The sequence below is a fragment of the Marmota marmota genome, unplaced genomic scaffold (assembly GCF_001458135.2).
Source record: "Marmota marmota marmota unplaced genomic scaffold, marMar, whole genome shotgun sequence".
Taxonomy (NCBI): Eukaryota; Metazoa; Chordata; class Mammalia; order Rodentia; family Sciuridae; genus Marmota; species Marmota marmota.
The window spans coordinates 25,887,479-25,907,342 of record NW_025999842.1 but is presented as its reverse complement, the minus strand read 5'-3'; the positions used below and the strand labels follow the sequence as shown (position 1 = coordinate 25,907,342).

At 33.6% G+C, this 19,864-nt stretch overlaps 1 protein-coding gene across 6 annotated transcripts in view; it reads left to right on the top strand.

Annotated features, from left to right (window-relative positions):
- Atg5 (autophagy related 5) overlaps nucleotides 1–19,864 on the top strand; it is a 125,380-nt gene that overhangs the window by 33,047 nt on the left and 72,469 nt on the right. For 4 of the 6 annotated variants that reach the window (XM_015499749.2, XM_048782812.1, XM_048782982.1 and 1 more), the window contains one exon: nucleotides 17,447–17,609. The exons of the other annotated variants lie outside the window; for them this stretch is intronic. In XM_015499749.2, coding sequence (XP_015355235.1) covers nucleotides 17,447–17,609 — 163 coding nt within the window. The remainder of the gene's footprint in view (nucleotides 1–17,446; nucleotides 17,610–19,864) is intronic. 6 annotated transcript variants of the gene reach the window in all.

Here is a 19,864-nt window from a genome sequence, read left to right as displayed (position 1 = left end):
TTGAAGGGGTACCAATTCAAAGTCAATGCCCATCCATTCTTCCTGTGATGCTTTTCCTTCCCGTTTTATTGTAATGAGTGTGGGTCACTAGAGCTTCTTATTTCTCTGTGTATGTACACTAATATGCATTGCACAGTACTATGTTGTTATAGCTCATGGTTGCCATAAAACCCTACAGTTGGAGCATGTGATTCTAATATGTGTGAATTTTAGTTCCCATGATATATTGAGAGCAAGAACTGCATGTACATACAGCAATTTACATTTAAAGTAGTGTGAAAATAAAACTTCTTCAAATATATTAAGGCTAGAGGTTATGTATTAACAAGTCTTTCCTGTTAATGCTGGAAAATAAGAGTACAGTATTTATATTGTTTACTTTTGTGTGAGTATATGTTTGGGTATGAGAGAGAGAAAGGTGTACCCTAAAAGACTTTGAAATGTAAGTTAAAATGTGTTGTAGCTATCTGTTAATTAATTCTTTTGGTAAATATTGAGATTCTTCTCTGAGCCAGCCAGTCTCGGTTCTAGGAGCTTGGGATACATAGAATGATGGAGTGACATTCAAAAACTCAAGCATTTTAGGGTACTTAGTGGTACTACATAAGTTATTGGTTGAAGGAGTCAGTGGATTATAATGATAGGAAAAGAAAGATTAAGGCGTGTTTGCATTGGTATAGTGCAGTGAGTCTAGAAGCAATGTGAGAACCCCTGGGGTTGGGGGCATGTTCCCTGAAATCCTTTCAGGAGATCTATTAGGTAAAAATCTATTCCCATGATAATATTGAATATTATTTGCCCTTTCTACCGTGTTAACATTTGCACTGATCTGCAAAAACAGTGGTGGTTAAAACTGCTGGGGACCTAAGCATAAAGCAAAGCAGTATACCAAGTTACTAGTGGTCATTCTGTTCTTCAGGACTATCCACTAACAGTAAAAAGAATACTTGTTCACCTAACACTGTTCTGGATAAAGTGTTTTTTGTTTTTGTTTTTTCCGGGGGGGAGGGGGAGTGGTCCTGGGAATTGAATCCAGGGTGTTGCACATCCTAGACAGATATTCTACCATTGAGCTATTAGGTGCAATTCAAAATTATTACTTATTATTAATCTTAATTCTTAAGTACATGTGTTTTTAATACCTTGTGTGATGAAATGGGTAGTACACATAAAGCACTTTTCTGGGAAGACAAATATGGTTGTCTTAGAGAAAAGCATGTGTCCCCTACATGATTTGGTTTCCAGCTGAACTAGCCATATTTTTCTTAGGATATCTGACACACTTTGGGTGCCAGTGATTAAAAAAACTTCAAAGTGAAAACTACAATTTTAGAAAACACGAATCTGCCACTATGAGTGTGACAGCCCCTTTCTGTTAGAATTTTCTAATGAGACTGATGGTAGTTTTAACATACAGTTTGTAAAAAAAAAAAAAAAAAAAAGAAAAAAAATTCATGGAGTGAAATGTGTCAACATTTGGAGATCTACATAACTCAGTGAATAAACATTTTCTAGATGAGCAATATATAATGTTACAAAATTATACCTTGTGTAAAATGACCCATTCAAACTGCAAGGTTAGAATAAAGAATTTTAATGTATAAATGGTCACTGGTATGGTTTTAGATTACACATCAGTATTATAATCAACTGCACTTTTGGAATTAGGTATAGTATTGAAGAATACTCACAGATTTGAAAAGGATACCAAAATATAATTTTTACCAATTATATGTCTTTATGAGCCTGGATTTTCTTTATAAATTTCAACAAAGTGACATATTGCAAAATATTGAATATAGAAGCCAATGAGATAGTTCATCTGTCTTCTATTAAGAAATTAAAGATATTTGTAAAAAATGCACAATAATACCACTCATCTCCCCAGTTTTTTGTTTGTTTTGTTTTTTCATTCTGGAAAACAGTTATTTTTAATGAAGATAATATTTTTTTCACTAACATGATGGATTAATTTTGGTTATTTTAAATGAGTTAATATTTTTAAATATCTCTAGAATCATGTAAATATGATAATAATGTAATCTTCATTAAAAACAAGCTCTCTTTTGCCAGTTTTCTTCCAAATAGGAAGGTTTATTAGAGAAATCAAATTGGAGACTCTTTAAACTACTAAGAAAATTACATAGGATGGTTTAAGTTTGCTGACACCACAGCTTTCAGCTACTTGAGCCTTTCTTTCAGCTACTTGAGTCTTTCTGATCCTAGTCAGTGTTGGAGGAAAATTATTGCCCCAATTCCCACCCCACTTAAATACTGTGTACTGAGTTCCTTTATGCATTATATTATGATCTAGCTTACCCCAAAGATTGTCTACAGGTATTTAATCAATATCTTGTACTAATTTTATAGGCCTCCTACTTTGTACTATCCTGGCACTTTTAGCTGATTATAATGAAATTTAAAGGATTAATTTGGAGGTAGGAAATCAATGCTTTTTTCCCCCCCTTTTTAAGTTTCTAGAAGATAGTTTACTTTCTTTTAACATATTGTGTTTATTAACAATTTATATTAGTTAGTGGTTAGTGTTCCAGCATTTATTTCATCTTTTATGATGTGGTCTTGCATGTGCTAAGTGATATTTGTATTTAAATCAGACTTGTTAGAGTTTTATTTAACAGCTGATTTCAAATTTCAAAAATCTTGATTAGATTTTATGTAGTACTAAATCCTACAAGAGACCCCAGTGCCTCTGATATGATCAATCAGATAGACTGATACTTGAAAAACAAACAAAAACCTGCTGAAAACTTTGCAACCGTGTGTTTTCTATTTTTTTAGCCAACTTTGATGCTTGCGATTTGAATAGATTTATAATATTTATCATGAATATGTTTTATTGTCTATAGTAATGTTTTGGGAACTTTAACAAGCTTTCAAATTACCTCTGTATCAAAGTGCAGATTGTGATTCTGTAGGTTTAGGGTGGATGCAGAGATGCTGTATTTCTAACAAGCTTACAGGTAATGTGATACTATTGGTCTACCAGACTACATGTTAAGTAACAAGAGTTTAGAGAATACTGTAGATATAAAAGTGAATAATAATTGTCTACAGAACCAAACAAGAGTTTAGAGAATACTGTAGATATAAAAGTGAATAATAATTGTCTACAGAACCAAAGGGTTTTACAGATGAGTCAGAATGTGTTTTTATTTTTTTTTTTTTTTGTGTTGAACATGACTTTAATAAGAATGCTTTTAAATGTTCACCATTATGGTCTTTGCTATTGCTTTTATTTATTTATTTATTTATTTATATTTTATTTTATTTTTTTTTTTTAATTTTTTATTGTGGGTTGTTCAAAACATTACAAATTTCTTGACATATCATATTCCACACTTTGATTCAAGTGGGTTATGAACTCCCACCTTCACCCCATACACAGATTGCAGAATCACATCAGTTACACATCCATTGATTTACAGAATGTGTTTTTATAAGAATTTATGAATTCTGAGAAAAATACTATATGATTATAACATGTTAACTGCTTTAAAATGTGCATATTTGGTTATTTACCTTGATTTCTTTCACTGTTTGCCAAAATAGGAGTGAAAATTATACTTCTTCACTCTTTTCTAATTTTAATGATTTTTTTTTTTAAATTTCTGAACTCATTTAGCCTACTAAGAAAATTTTCTCATTTCTGTCTTCTCGGTTTTTTATAGAAACATTCAGACCTGTATTAGAAAAGTTGAGAGTAGTTCAGTTAACAACCATACACTTGTTAACATTTTGCCATTTTTGCTTTGCTGTACTTCTCTGTCTCCACCCTCTCCCCTCCTTTGATTTTTCCTTCCTTAGTCCTATAGGCATGCTGCGTGTAAATCTGCATTAATGCAAAAGGATCCTTTTAGTGTGTGGAATTTTTCAAAAGGGTGTTAGTGTGATTTGAAAATTTAGTGATATCAGGTGAGGATATCCAGCTCTTTGAAATGCCTAGTCCTATCTATAATGTAAATGCAGTTTGTTACTCTATTGGGGTGGGGGGATTTAAAAAAAAAAAAAAAACCCTTGGTTTTTTTCTTTCTTTCCTGGTAAAATGGTGCTGATTTGTTTTTAAAAAGAGCAGATATCATTTTGAATTTATTAAGGGCAAGAGCTCACATTTGCTAAGCAAATGAGGATAGTACTAATATGCTAAACTCCCTGAATGTTGGGAATACCACAAGTTAGATATGCCAGACCATCCTGTTGTGCTTAAACAGACACTGCTACTGGTTCTGGCTGTTCTTGAGAGTGCTCATATGACTGACCACACCTGATTTCTGATGGACAGTTTTTTTGCTATGCCAGAACCCACTTGTCTTAGTGAAAAAAATGTATCATATCTTTGTTTCTATTCTCTGTTGATGACATAGGTGTGAGGTAGCTTTCCATGTTCTTCAGTGTAGTTTATGGCTTCTCTCTTGCTTCTACACTGCTTGTGCTTTCCAGCAATAAATATTTGTGGTTGTTTTAGAGTATCCCTCAATAGTATGTTGTTTTAGTTATCTATTACTGTTTGACAGACTACAGGTTGAAAATTCCTTGTCCAAAAAGCTTGGAACAAGAATTCTTTCAGATATTGGGTTTTTGTTTTGTTTTTTGGAATATTTGTGTAGACATTACAATTTGAGCATTGCTAATCCAAGAAATCCAAAATATGCCAAAATCTGAACATTTTTTTCTCATGTTGGTGTTCAAAAGTTTCGGATTTTGGATTTCAGATTAGTGATGCTCAATCTATGCTACAAATCTAACAGCGTAAAATACACAGTTTCTGTGGATCAGGAGTGTAGGCATGATTTTACTTCAGTCTTCCACGTAAATCTTAGACAAGGCTGCTTTCAAGATATTGACTAGGCTGCAATCTCATTTGAAAGCTTGATTTAGGAGGAATCTGCTTTCAGGCTTGTTCAGAGTAAACCACATTTTCTTGTGTTACAGGATTGAGGGCCCTGTCTTTGCGATGCCTATTAGCTGCCAGCTGTACTCGGCACTTTGAGACTACTTCAATTTCCTTATCATATTCACTTTTCTAACATGGCCACATCTTGTTAGAGTCTAAAGATAGTCTAGCAGCATGGCAGAATTTTATGTAACATGATTTGGTCACAGGATTAAGATCTTGTCACCTTTCCCATATTCCTTGGGACTGAAGCAAGTTACAGTTTTGTGCACTCTCAGGGGAAAAGGATTATAGAGTGATGAACACCAGGAGGTGTTGATCATGGAGGTTCATACAAACTATGAAATTAGGTTTATTTAGTCGCTCATACATTAATCAAATATGTAGTGAAGTTAATGTCGGCTTTTAGCTTTGGCAGAGTAACTAGTATTGTTTTTTTTTTTTTTCTTTAAGTGTAACTATAAAACATGACAAAATACATTAAGTAGAGCTACTTTTAGGCACTGAATATTAGAGAACAAACAAAGCAAGCCCCATGGTTAGTTCATCTTTGTGCTTTGGGACAGTATTCTGACTGTGGCATAAGGAGCAGAATTGAAGCACAGAGCAAGGGAGTTCTACTGAACTGAAGATGCAGAGATTGGAGTATTGGGTTTCTGAAGTAATTGGAACTTGCTAGGAAGGGTATCAGTAAAAAGTGTGTGTGGGGGGGGTTCCCAAGGGTACTTACTTGGTTGAGGGCTGGGCTACACCTACATAGGTGATTGCAAAGCCTAGTAGAGAGTGGTTGTTATGGGGTTAAGAGCAGAACTAGATGCTGGGAGTCCTACAGTGGTAAGAAATATTGGATTCCAGATTGTCCAGAATATATATACATCAAGATAACACACTGAACATTTATCTGAAATACCAGAATTTGAAATTAAGTATTATACTTCAGGTCAGGGATTGGCAAACCATGGCTTGTATGTCAAATCTGGCCTCTGACCCCCCCCCCCTTTTTTTCTTTTTCTTCTTTTGACTTGGTACTGCAGATTGAACTCAGGGACACTCTTACCACTGAGATACATCCACATTCCCCACCCCCACCCCTTTTTGAGACCACGTCTCACTAAATGGTCCAAACTGATCCATCATCTTGCCTTAGCCTCATGAATCACTGGAGTTATAGGTATACCACCACAGCTAGCTGGCCTACTGATAGTTTTTGCATGGCCTATGACATAGGGGTAGTATTTATGTTTAAATGTTTGGGAAAAAATTAAGAATAAACATTTGTGACCATAAAAAAGTTTCAGTAACCATAAATAAAGATGCATTGAAATGCGGCCATCTATGTAAGTTTATACAATATTATCTGTGGCTTCTTTGGGGCTATAACAGCATAGTTGAGTATTTGCAGTTGAGAGGTATGGCTTATTCATGACAAATTCTCTACAGAAAGTTTAACAACCTCTGTTGTAGAGTAAGAGTTGTTCTAGACCTGCCCTAATAAAGCCTTAAACTAAGCCATTTTAAGCTTAGTTTAAGCGTAAACTAAGCTATCAAGAACAAAACTCAGTAGCTTAAAAGAAACAGATAAACTGGAATCCTTATACCATATTCACAATGCCCAATACACAATCAGCAATTACTTGCCTGGCAAATAAACAGAAATATGTCATGTATAATGAGTGAAGGAGAATTTGCTTCAGTAGAAATTGACCCTTAGATAAGCCCACAACAACAGAGCCTCTGGGATAACACCATATAGTCTAACACATGTAATTGGAGTTCATGGAGATGAGAGGGGGGAGATAATGGGCTAAAGAAAAAAAATTGGGGGGGAAATTTTAATGACTTAATGAAAGGTTTGTATTCTTAAATTGAAAGAAAGAAAGAAAAAACAAAACACAACCAAAGGCAGCACATAAAATTCTATGTGTTGGGAATGTAGCTCAGTTGTATAGCATTTGTCAAGCATACTTGAGGCCCTCCCTGAGTTTAATCACCAGCATGAAGGTGTCGAATGTATATGTATACTTATTGTGTGTGTATGTGGCGTAAATTATCTAAGAACAACTACCATCCTTCCTTATAAACAAGAAAAGACTGAAAATTTATAAAAATAAGATCGCTATAATCTTTGGATAATGGAATTAAGGGTGAATTCATTCTTTCAGGGTAGTTTTCTGCATTTTCAAAACCATTATAAATATACACATCTTTTTCTATAAAACTTCTAGAACAGAAATACCATTTTACACGATATGTATTCTTTACTAGAATTTTGGAAAATACAGAAACAAAATTTTCTAGAGAAATAATAGACTAATTTCTCAAAGTTACAGTAATTAAGGCTGTTGGGAACTTACATAATGGGGAAAATATTTACAAATTATATATCTAATAAATATATAGACTACAGTATAAAGAAGTTTTATAACTCAAGAATAAAAAGATAAATAAACAAGTGAAAAATGGCCAAAGGATTTGAATAGGCATTTCTTCAAAGAAGATATAAAATTGGCCAGTAAATATATGAAGAGATGCTTAGCATAATTAGCCATTGGGGAAATACAAAAACAAAACAACAACAACAACGAAAACTTTACAGTGATTTATCCCTACACATCCTAGATTGATCATAATTTTAAAAGTTGGATAATAATATGTTGAAGAGGGTGTGTCCTCATTGCAGCCTTTCTTCATTATTGATGGGAAAGTAAAGTAAGTACATCCACCAAGCAGTGTAGCACATCCTCAGATGTTTAAACAGACTTATTGTGTGATGCAACATTCCATTCCTAATAATGTACACAAGAGAATGGAAAATATACCAACACCAAAACTTGTACATGGATATTCATAACTTCATTATTTATAATAAGCAAAAACTGGAAGCAACTCAAATGTCCATTATTGATTGCTGAATGGATGAGCAATATATATCATATAATCTGTAATATAATTATTTCATGATAGGAATGTATTACAAATGTTCTCTACAACCTTGAAAACATAATGTTAAATGAAAGAAGGAAGACAAAAAACTGCATGGTGTATAATTCATTTCTATTAAATGTCCAGTGTAGTGAAATCCATAGAGATAGTACATTAATTGCTTTCAGCATTTAGAAGGACAGCATGGAAACAGTGCTAATGGGTGTGGGAATGTTTTCTTTATGGGATGATGAAAATGTTACGCCATTAGGTAAGTAATGATTGCGTGACCTTGTGAATATAATGAAAATCACTCAAATCCTACTCCTTTAAAAAGGTGAATTTTAAGAAGTGAGTTATATCTCAATTTTTTAAATAAAAGTCTTTATTAATGCATTGCAATTATACATAATTGTGGGGTCCATTTTGACACAGTCACACATGCATGGAATATGATTTACTCCATTTCCCTCCTTCCCCTGTTCTCCTTCTTCTACTTCCCTGGCTTTTCATCTATTATTTTTTTCTTCTTTCAATTGATAGTTTATAGATATACATAACCTGTGGTATATTCATATATAAACACATAGCATAATTTGTCAAATTCATTCCTCAGTTCCTTCCTTTCCTGTCCGTCCTTCTGCCCCCTCAATACCCTTCCTCTATACTTATGTCCACTCTATTTTCATGGCATCTACCTTTATCCCTTTTTTCCTTACAATGCTCTAGCTTCCATGTATGAGAGAAGACATTTGACCCTTGAATTTATGAGTCTGGCTTATTTCACTTAGCATGATAGATTCTCTGTTTACCAGCAAATGTCATAATTTTGTTTTTCTTTATGGCCAAGTAAAACTCCATTGTGTATATATTCCACATTTTCTTTATCCATTCATCTGTTGATGGGCATCTGGGCTGATGTCATAACTTGGCTGTTGTGAATTGTACTGCCATCGACTTTGGTGTGCCCCTATCACTATAGTATGCTGACTTTAGTTCTTTTGGATAAATACCAAGGAGTGAGACAGCTGGATCAAATGGTGCTTCTATTGGTTTTTAGAGGAATCTCCATCTAGTGGTTTCCAAAGTAGTTGTACTAATTTGCAATCCCACCAACAAAGTATGAGTGTACCTTTTCCCCCACATTCTTGCCATCATTTATTATTTGTTTTCTTGATGATTCCCATTCTAACTGGAGTGAGATGAAGTCTCATTATAGTTTTGATTTGCATTTTCCTGATTGTCGAGGGCGTTGAACATTTTTTCATGTATTTATTGGTCATTTGTATTTCTACTTTTGAGAAATGTCTGCTCAGTTCTTTTGGCCATTTATTGATTAGGTTATTTGTGGGTTTGTGTGTGTGTGTGTGTGTAGTGTGTGTGTGTAGTGTGTATATATTTATTCTAGATATGAATCTTCTATCAAAAGAGTAGGTGGCAAGGATTTTCTCCCATTATGTATGCTTTCTCTTCATGTTCTTGTTTCCTTTGCTCTATGCAGAAACTTTTTAATTTGATGCCATTCCCACTTATTGATTGTTGGTTTTTGTTTCTTGAGTTTTCAGGGTCTTGTTAAGGAAGTGGGTGCCTGCACAGTGTTGACCCTATGCTTTCTTCTAACTGTTGCAGAGTTTCTGATGTAATTCCTATGTCTTTGATCCACTTTGATTTAACTTTTATGCAAGATGAGAGAGAGAGATCTAGTTTTATTCTTCTATATGTAAATTCAGTTTTCCCAGCACCATTTGTTGAAAAGGTTCTTTGCCATTTTTGGCACCTTTGTTCAGTATGAGATGAATGTAACTATGTGGGTTTGTCTCTGTGTTTTCTATCCTATTCCATTGGTTCTCATGTCTATTTTGATGCTAATACCATGCTGGTTTTGTTACTATAGCTCTGTAGTATAATTTGGGGTCAGGTTGTTTTTGTTTGTTTTCCTTTGGTACCCGGGTGTTTAACTGCTGAGGCTGGTTTTGAACTTACAGTCTTCCTGCCTCAATCTCCCAAACTGCTGGGATTATAGGTATGTGCCACCACAACTGGAGGAGATCAGGTATTGTGATGCGTCCAGCATCACTCTTCTTGTTTAGTATTGCATTGGCTATTCTGGGTCTTTTATTCTTCCAATGAATTTTAAGACTATTTTTCCTGGTTCTTTGAAGACTGTTTTAGGTATTTGATTGAGAGTGTGTTGAATCTGTATAGTGTTTTGGTAATATAGGCATTTTGACAATATTAATTCTGCCTACCTAAGAACATGGGAAGTCTTTCCATCTTCTAAAGTATTCTTCAATTTTTTTCTTCAGTGTTCTGTAGTTTTCATTGTAGAGGTCTTTTACCTCCTTGGTTAGATTTATTCCCAAATATTTTAGTTTCTTGAGGTTATTTTGGACCCGAGAGTTTCCTGATTTCTTTCTCAGCAGATTTATTATTGGAAAATAGTAAAACTGTTGGTTAATGGGTAGTGATCTTGTGTTCTGATACTTTGCTGAATTTATTTATCAGCTCTAGAAGTGTTTTTATGGAGTTTTTGGGTCTTCTAGATATAGGAACATGTCATCAACAGATAATTTTTTTCTTTCCTGTTTGTATCCCTTGAATTTCTTTTTCTTAATTGTTCTGGCCAGAGTTTGAAGAAGTATGTTGAGTAGTACTGGTGAATAATGGTTAATAATTTGGCAAGATAATTCTCCAGTAAGTGTCCAAGAAAATAAACTCCAAGGAGGACAAATATTTAGAAAATCACACCTATACACATTGTAATCCAACTGCTGAAAACCAGTTATAAGTAGAAAATGGTAAAAGTAGCCAGAGAAAAATAAGAGGACATAAAAAGGGACAATGCAAATGATGACTGGTTTCTTATCAAAAACAGTGAAGGTCAAAAGACAGTAGAATAACATCTTAAAATACCAATAAAAAAATAGTGGTAAAAGGTCTAGGTTTGTGGATCAGTGGTAGAGTGCTTGCCTAGCATGTGTGAGGCACTGCATTAAACACACACACACACACACACACACAGCTAAATAAACAAAATAATGGTACTGTGAACATCTGTAACTAAAAATATTTTTAAAAATATATTGGTAAGAATGAAACATTGGAAATGGTAAATAGTAAATGTAAAGATTGTTTCTTTTAATTTCTTTAAAGGAGAAAAGCTGTTTAAAGCAAGAATAATTATAATGAAGGGTTGATGGTATATCAACCATCAACTTTACATAAGTAAAAAATATCAATTTTACATAAGCAAAATTGTCTGAGCATAGTCATTCAAAGAATAGGGACACTAAATTGTTTGTTAACTTTGGCTCAAAAAAGATAGCACAGGAAAACAATAATATTTCAAACTAAATGGTAATGAAAATACAATGTATTAAAGTTTATGGCATTCACCTAAATCAGTGCTTGAGGGAATGAAAAGCTTTAATTTTCTATACCAAAAAACAATATGATGATATCAAGATGGAAGATTGGATATAATTACTACAAATGGTAAAGCCATTAAAGGATAGTAGGAAGTAAGAGTAACATTATGCCAATAAATGTGACAAATGGAAACATTCAAACCAAAACTGAGACAAGAAATGACAGAAATTAATAGCATCTTCATCTGTAAAGGAACTGGATTTATAATTTTAAAAACCTCACAAAATAAAACTCTCTGAGTAATAGTGTATTGATGAATTCTCTAGAGCAAGCTTTTTGCAGTAAAGAGAAAAAAGAGAACATTTCCCTGCTGTGTTAGAGGCTGGAATAACTCTGATACTAAAAACTATTGGAGAAATTACAAGAAAAGTTTAGATCACTAGTCCTCATCAACATAGATACAGAAGCCCTCAAAAAAATAACTAGACAGTTGAATCCATTCATACATAAAAAGCATAATACAAACTGTGGCTGAATTGAGTTTATCCCAAGAATACAAGATTGAGTTAACATTCAAGTGTCAATCAGTGTAATTTATTAAATTGACAGGATAAAGAAAAATAACATTACAAAAATAATAGACAGGGGGCAGGGAGATAAACATTGACTGAATTCAATACTTATTTGTTAACAAATCCCTTACCAAACTTAGAAATAAAAGAAATTTTCTTCAGTTTGACAAAGGGTATATAAGAAAAGGGTATATAAGAAAAGCCCATAACAAATCATGCTAACTAATGGTTTTTCAATGTTTCAGCCTAAGATGAAGAAAATGGCAAGGACATCTGGTCCCTCTAGTTTCATAGACATTCTGCTATAATGCAATATATTTTTCTCAATCACTGTGCTGTTAAAAATTGAGGAATAAAAACCATGGGACTTATAGGGAAAGGGGATAGGGCACTGCATCCAACAACTTTTTGTGTCAAAAAGACAGAAACCTGGAGATCCATAGCACAGTCTTATACATATTAAAAGGTTAAGCAATATGTAAACACTATAATAAATATGGCATTTTAAATTGAAAAAGATTAGAAGTTTACTTGCTGAAATGGGCATTGGAAGAGTTGAAGCTTGCCAATTGTTAGTTATGTGGATTCGGACAGAAAATTGTAACACCTGATGTGGATGAATGTGGTTCCTAACATGAAGTAGTGGGTCCATTTCTCTGTGTGTGTGTGTGTGTGTGTGTGTGTGTGTGTGTGTGTGTGTGTTTTGTATTCCTATGCAGTTTGGTTTATCTGGATGCAATTTTCCTACTATTATGGACATTATTTTATTTAAGTATACGCAATTCACATTGCATTCAGCTTGTTTCCTAACGTATCAGTTGCTTTGGAACAAGTGTAAAAGACTTGACCAGAAACTTTGCAGAACAACATATGAATTACCAACCAGCACATGAAAAGGCACTGAACATATTTAGTCATTAGGGAAAAAGGTAAATTAAAACCACAATGAGATGTTACTTTACACTCAATAGAGTGACTAAAATGAAAAAGACTGACACCAAGTACTAAGTTTGAGGACATGGAGTAACCAGAACTGTCATAATTTGCTGATGAGAGTTTAAAATTGTTCTGTCACTTTGAAAAACAGTTTGGCAGTTTTTAAATGATGTTAAATATACACTTAGACTGTATCACCCTGCATTTCTGTTTCCATATGTTTATTCAAGAAAGATGAAAAGGCAGTGTCTACAAAGAGACTGTGTATATTAATGTTCATAGTAGTTTTATTAATAATAGTTCAAACCTGGAAACAATCCTAATATCTTTTAAGAGATCTTTGGATAAACACATTGTGAAACATTCATTCAATGGCATGCTACTCAGCAACAAAAAAGACCTAATTACTGATGTGCAGTAACATGAATGATTCTCAAAAGCATTATGCTAAGTGAAAGATGATAGATTATACAACACTACATGTCTGGTTTTATTTATATGACTTTTTTTTAACAGACTAAATTAATCTCTGGTGTTACAGATCATATCAGTTGATTGGGTGGGAAGGAGGGAAATGAATGCAAGAGGTACAAAATAACTTTTGGCAGAGTGGGAAGAGAGGGTCAATGGTAATATTCCATTACCTGGTTTGGGATAAAGCTCTACTAACTGTGTTCTTAAATTCCTGTGTTTCATTGTATGTGAATTATATCCCGGTGAAGGTTTTAAAAATTATTGAGACTGGATGCAGTAGTGGATGCTTTTGGTCCCAGCAAGCCCGAGGCAGGAGGATTGCAACTTTGAGGCTAGTCTCAGCAACTTGGTGAGACCCTGTCTCAAAATAAAAGATAAAAAGGGCTGGGAATGTAGCTCTGTGGTAAAGCATCTCTGGGTTCAGTCCTCAGCAACACACACACACACACACACACACACACCCACACACCCCTATTGAGAGAGGTGAGAACATTCATGGCCTCTGTCTTGTGAACTTTCAGGGCACTGTCACCCAAGAATATGCCAATAGACATTATAATACTGCCAAATAAATGTCATAATCGAGTCAAGGATAAGGATATTGTTACCTTAACCCTGGCTTAGAGAAAGGGCAAGATTTCTGGAGGAAGTGATGTAGAAGCTGTATCTGAAGACCAAGGAGGGTTTTTTTTTGGGGGGGGGGGTAGGGGGCAGTTGTAAAAGTGGTTAGGTGATACATGGAGAAAGAATGTTCTAGGCAGAGGAAATAGTGTAAGGACACAGATATAGCTGAAAGAACTCAAAGAATGTTGAAGGAAATGAGATAAAATCATTGGAGCAGGAGTGTGGGGTTAGTGTGTAGAAGGAATAGGGTGAGATGGTAATGAGAGATTATGCCAGAGAGGTTAACAGAGACCAGAGTAATTTAGAATCTTGAAGACTTTAGAATCAGTTTGATTTTATCCTAAAACTAGAACCATGTGAAATGAGAACATTAGGTTTGCATTTTAGGACAATCACTCTGATTGTAAAAAATGATTTGTGGGTAAGAGTGTAGGAGTAGGGCCCAGTTAAAGAGATTTTTTTTTTTAGAAACCACCAATAGATCTTAGTCTGGACAAAGAAAATGGCAGTGGGGATGTTGAAAGTGAGTAAATTACAGATCTATTTAGAATGTAAACCAAACAGAGCTAGATTAGAAATGGAAGATGAGAAATCATTGGTTTATTTTTGGATTTGTTGAATTTCACATGTTTTTGTGGAACATTCTACTAGATTTGTATGTGTCTGAAGATGAATAAGGTAATCTTATTCAGAGTGAGCATATGGAATGAAAAAGTGAAGAAGTCCTAGGCTAGAAATTTGAAAAGGGAATGTGCATAAGAGGTTAAGAATACATAAGAGAAAAATGAGAAGTGGCAGTAACAAGAATCTTGTAGATGACTGCTTCATGTAGAATAATCATAGGTGTTAGATATTTAGTGAGTGCTTAAAACAGATAAAGATCAAAAGGTATAATTGTTGACCTTGGAAAGAGCAGCTGCAGTGGAGTGCTTAAGGATAATAATCATATTGTGGTAGATTCATAAGAGTAAAGGACCTTGGTGAGTTTAAAGGTTGAATGTAAAGGGGAGATGAGATAGAAGGCTGTAGCCAAAGAGAAGTTGAAGTTGAGGGAACCTGTTTGGTTTTTGTTTGGGGTAGCTGTTACTATGTTTCAAGATGAAAGAACACTGTTAGGAACCAGTCATTAAGAGAGAAAATCACTGAAGATAACTATGGAAAGGGAAAGGATTAATTAATTGGGCCAGGTTCCAAAGGTTCAACAAATGGGATCTGGGAAACAGGAAGAGAGATATCCCATAGATTTTTAAGAGGAGGAAAAGAGATGGTTGATTATAGGTAATTGTATAGATTGTATCTTGATAGAATTAGAAAATTAAGAAATATTAACAGGTTTTGGTGCATTGATTTTTAGCATTGTTTCAATTAACTTAGCTTCTTTTTTATAATACACTCTTTTAAAGTAAACTTTAAAAATGTTACCTCATTTTAATGTCTAAATGTTGAACCAACTTTTAGAGGTAACTCAGTAATAACATTGCTATGCTTTGGCAACTTCAGCTTGTTTAATCAGATGTTGGATTTTTCAGAGGTGACAAGGAAAATGCATTTTTGGCTTTGCTTTATTGTTTTAACAGAGTACCCTGTGTCTGCAGTGTTACTAATAAGTTGAATGCCTTTTTTCTTTCTTTTAACATTATTCATTCTCTCTAATGCATCTGGACACATTCCAAACAGTCTGGATTAATATTTTAATTAAACAATACAAGTAATAATATCTAAGTAAATGGGACTTTTCAGATTACTTTTGTAAAAGTGAAATTAAATTTGATTTATTGTGGATCTGACTTGGAAGATTAATGAAAGAGGGTAAACATGATGTCTGAGTTACCACCTTTATCTAGAAGAATTTGTTTGGATTGAAAATAAATGCACTTATATACAATGGCTAATGCACGTTAGAAAAGATTAGAAATGTAATGAATCAAGGGTCTGTTTTTAGTTTCATTGTGAAGTTTTATAAAAAGACTTTCCATTCCCATCTCAAGCTAATCATAGAAAGAGGAGCATTTCATGAGTAGAAGCTGTGGGGCTTAAGCTAAGACATCTATCACTTTCTTCTTTGCCACAATCAATTTAACTGCTTTGGCTGCTTAAGCAGACCTCTCCTTTTTCTGCTATTGCTCTTGTTTCCCTTAACTTCATATAATTTATGACCTCACTGCCTTCGTATATATAGAGGTGGACATTCTATTAAGGGTATACACAAAATATCTGCACACTTTCGATAGAACTTTCTTTTGCTATAAAGTGTGTTCATTTATAGTTGTAAGCTATCATTTATAGTTGTGAGACATTCTTTAAGCATAGGTAGTGTTGTGATGAGTAGCTAGGCTAAGCAAAAGTTACCCCCAATGGTGTTTTATTCGAGGCTTCTCCAACCACTGTTTTGAGAAATCTAACTGCTTCCCCCTCTCATAATCAACTTGTACATAAAATTTTAAGAAATATATGAGTAGTACTTAAATAGGCAAATTTTTTTTCCTTTGGAATAAGATCATTTATATTTTCAGCCACTCATTTATAATATCAAACTATAAGCAATAGGCTAGAGAATGAATGATATCTAAAAGATAATTTTAGAGTTTACTTTTATTTTTATTTGTATGTTTTGTGGTTCTGGAGATCTATCCATGGCCTCAGACATAGTAGCAACTGTACTACATTGAGCTATATTCCCAACTCAAGGCTCAGTTTTTAAAATGACAAATAAAAATTGTGTCTTTGTTTTGAAATTGAAAAACATTTTTAAATTTATAGATTAATTATACCAAAATTAACATTTTCTAGAAATTATTAAAAATTGTGTCTTATGTTTATAATACACTGAACTTCTTTTCTAATTCTGTGACTTTAGGTTTTAGTGGTTGCTTTATAGGCTTGGAATGGAAAGCAATTGATTAATAGAAATAACCAACTTAAATAGAAATAACAATGCTGATTACTTTGAATGTAATGGTCGATACACGTGTATTATATCAAGTGAAGTCATAGAATGTGACTTTAGCCATTTTACTTTAAGAACAACTTTTAAACAATTTTATTGAGGTAATTGATGAATAGTAAACTCAACATACAGTATATACTTTAATAAAAGTTTATACCATACTTTATGTATTCACTTGTTGATTATTTGGTCTATTAAAATAAAGTTGTTGTTAACATTTATGTACAAGTCTTTGTATAGGGATATACTTTAATTTCTCTTAAATACATAGTTGTAAAATGACTGGTTCAGATGGTAGGTTTGTGGTTACCCTTTTTAAGGACTACCAACCTTTTTTAAGTTGGTAGAAGAACTACCAACTTCTCCAAACTAGTTACACTATTTTACATTCCCATCATTGGTATGAGGGAGTCCCATTCTACATCCTTTCAACTCTTGATGTGGTCAGTTGAAAAGCTGTTTTTTAAATTATTGCACTCCTTTTCTGTGTTATTACAAATATATGTAAGAATTATTTGGGAAAAGTACAAAATGTGACAAATAGCTAATGATTTTAAAGTTAAGTTAAAGAAGTATTTGTGGTTATTGTGAAGGTAAATATTGGAAAATTCAGGGATACAGTTCTCTTTATAAAGGCAAAATTGTGGTGTGTATATCTGTTTTTATATGTTTTTTTTCCCCCTTTGATAGAGTTTTCCAGAGAAAGACCTTCTGCACTGTCCATCTAAGGATGCAATTGAAGCTCATTTTATGTCTTGTATGAAAGAAGCTGATGCTTTAAAGCATAAAAGTCAAGTAATCAATGAAATGCAGAAAAAAGATCATAAGCAGCTTTGGATGGGACTACAAAATGGTAACTATAGCAGTTTTTAATTTCAGAGTACCACTTTATAAAACATGATAAAACCATAACCATGTAAACAAGTGATATATTTTAGAATTGGTGGTTCAAGTTAATTCTAGCCTTCTTGCCCAAATTTTCACAGTGGCTACTTTTAGTCATACCTTATATTATACTCTCCCAGTGTTCCTCTGTTCATGAATTCTCTAGCACTAGACTTAAGTAACTTATTCTGTGACTTAAGAAAACATAAACTTTGTTGTAGCTTCTGAAGAAAATGCCATTACTGGTAGTATTTCTTCCTCATTCCTTAGGTATTACCCTTCTGGGATCACAGCTGGAAACTGTGGATGTGTTTACCATGATACCCTCTACTTGGGCACAGATCCAACTTCAGTCTATGCTTTCTCAGAACAGCAGACTTTCTTTATGCTTGCATTACTATGTCTGCTATTCTCTGTGATTTATAAAATACCTTCACAGAAGTAGATGAGAGGAGCATGAAACTCATCTCTGTGTTCTCCATCTTTTGGAGATCATAAATCCTTAATATTGCCTGTGTTGATTTCCCTCTACTGCCTTCACAGGGTTGGTTTAAATATACTCCTTACTTCACATGATTCCTGTATTTCAGTTACTGTGATTCAATTAGATAATACTAGTTCACTGACCTTATAGTTCAAATTTCAGTTACCATGGTATATTAACTATAATTAGTTACATAAAGTACAAATTTTATTGCTGGCTGTTTAGTCCAAGAATCATTACATAACAGTGGATGTGTTCATGATCAGTGACAAATCATATTGCTTTTTACATTGTCTGTCAGTGATTTGTCACTATGCATTAGTTATTCATGTTGTCCATAGACAGCAAAGCATGCAGATATAATGTTTCCTTGTTTCCAACAATAAGCCCATGTAACATTTTATAAACAAAAAAGAGGGAATTGGCAAGGGAACATAAATGCAGCCAAAAAATTGTGTATTGGAAAGTAGAAGGTAACTGGGTAGTAGCTGGCTCTGGAAAAGTTGAGATAGCTGCCTTTCAAGAGACTGGATATGCAGCCAGAGGAACTAAATGAGGTGAAATCATTAGCATAAATAAGGAAAGTAGATTTGACATAAAGGATGAAGGAGTTCCAGAATAAATGATGTTGTTGATGTTCATATTAAAGGAATACTCAGAGATAGCCCATGATACTGAAAACACAAATGATAAAATGGTGAAAGTTGATTACAACATAGAAATACTCCAGTTCACCCAGGCTTAAGAATAAATAAAACATTCTAATCAATGTTTCTAATATTTTAAAATTACAATATAATAATTATTTTTATTTTTTATTTTCCTATATAAATTTATAACAGTTATTTTACATTTTGACAATAAATCTTAAAGATCATGCAGTAATTGTAGTTTTTTTCATTAACTAAGATTACTTTGTGGGGATAGGGGTGTGGCTCAGTGGAAGCGCACCCAGTGAGACACTGGGTTCGATTCTCAGCACCACATATAAATAAATAAAATAAAGGTCTGTCACCAACTAAAAAAAATATTTAAAAAATAAGAGATTACTTTGCACAGTTTCAGTGTGCATCATCACATTTTCAGTGCAAACTACAATGCAATTAGAATATTCTGTACTGTGTCTATCTTTGATAGTTGTTTTTGGCCAAGGAATTAATAATATAAGTTTTTTCATGGCAGTAACAACTATATTATTACAATGTCAAGAGGTACTTGTAGTTATTAAGTATTTATTAAAATTTATGCAAAATTCAGAGCATTATGTAAACCTCATATAAGGTACATCTGTATTGTATGTACTGTAAATTATATTTCCTCGTTTCTTTGTTTTATTGCTCCTTAGTTTCATGTTTATATATCAGGCATTTTTTGTTGCCTCATTTACATTACTGAGTACAAAAAAATTTTTTTTTTTTTTGAACCCAGGGTATTTAGCATGCTAAGCAAACACTCTACCAACTGAGCTATATCCCCAGCCCCCCAAAATTCTTTTTTTTTTAATTTTTTATTGTTGGTTGTTCAAAACATTACAAATTTCTTGACATATCATATTCCACACTTTGATTCAAGTGGGTTATGAACTCCCACCTTCCCCCCATACACAGATTGCAGAATCACATCAGTTACACATCCATTGATTTACATATTGCCATACTAGTGTCTGTTGTGCTCCGCTGCCTTTCCCATCCTCCCCCCTCCCCCCTCCCCACCTCTCCCCTCCCCTTCCCTCCTCTCTC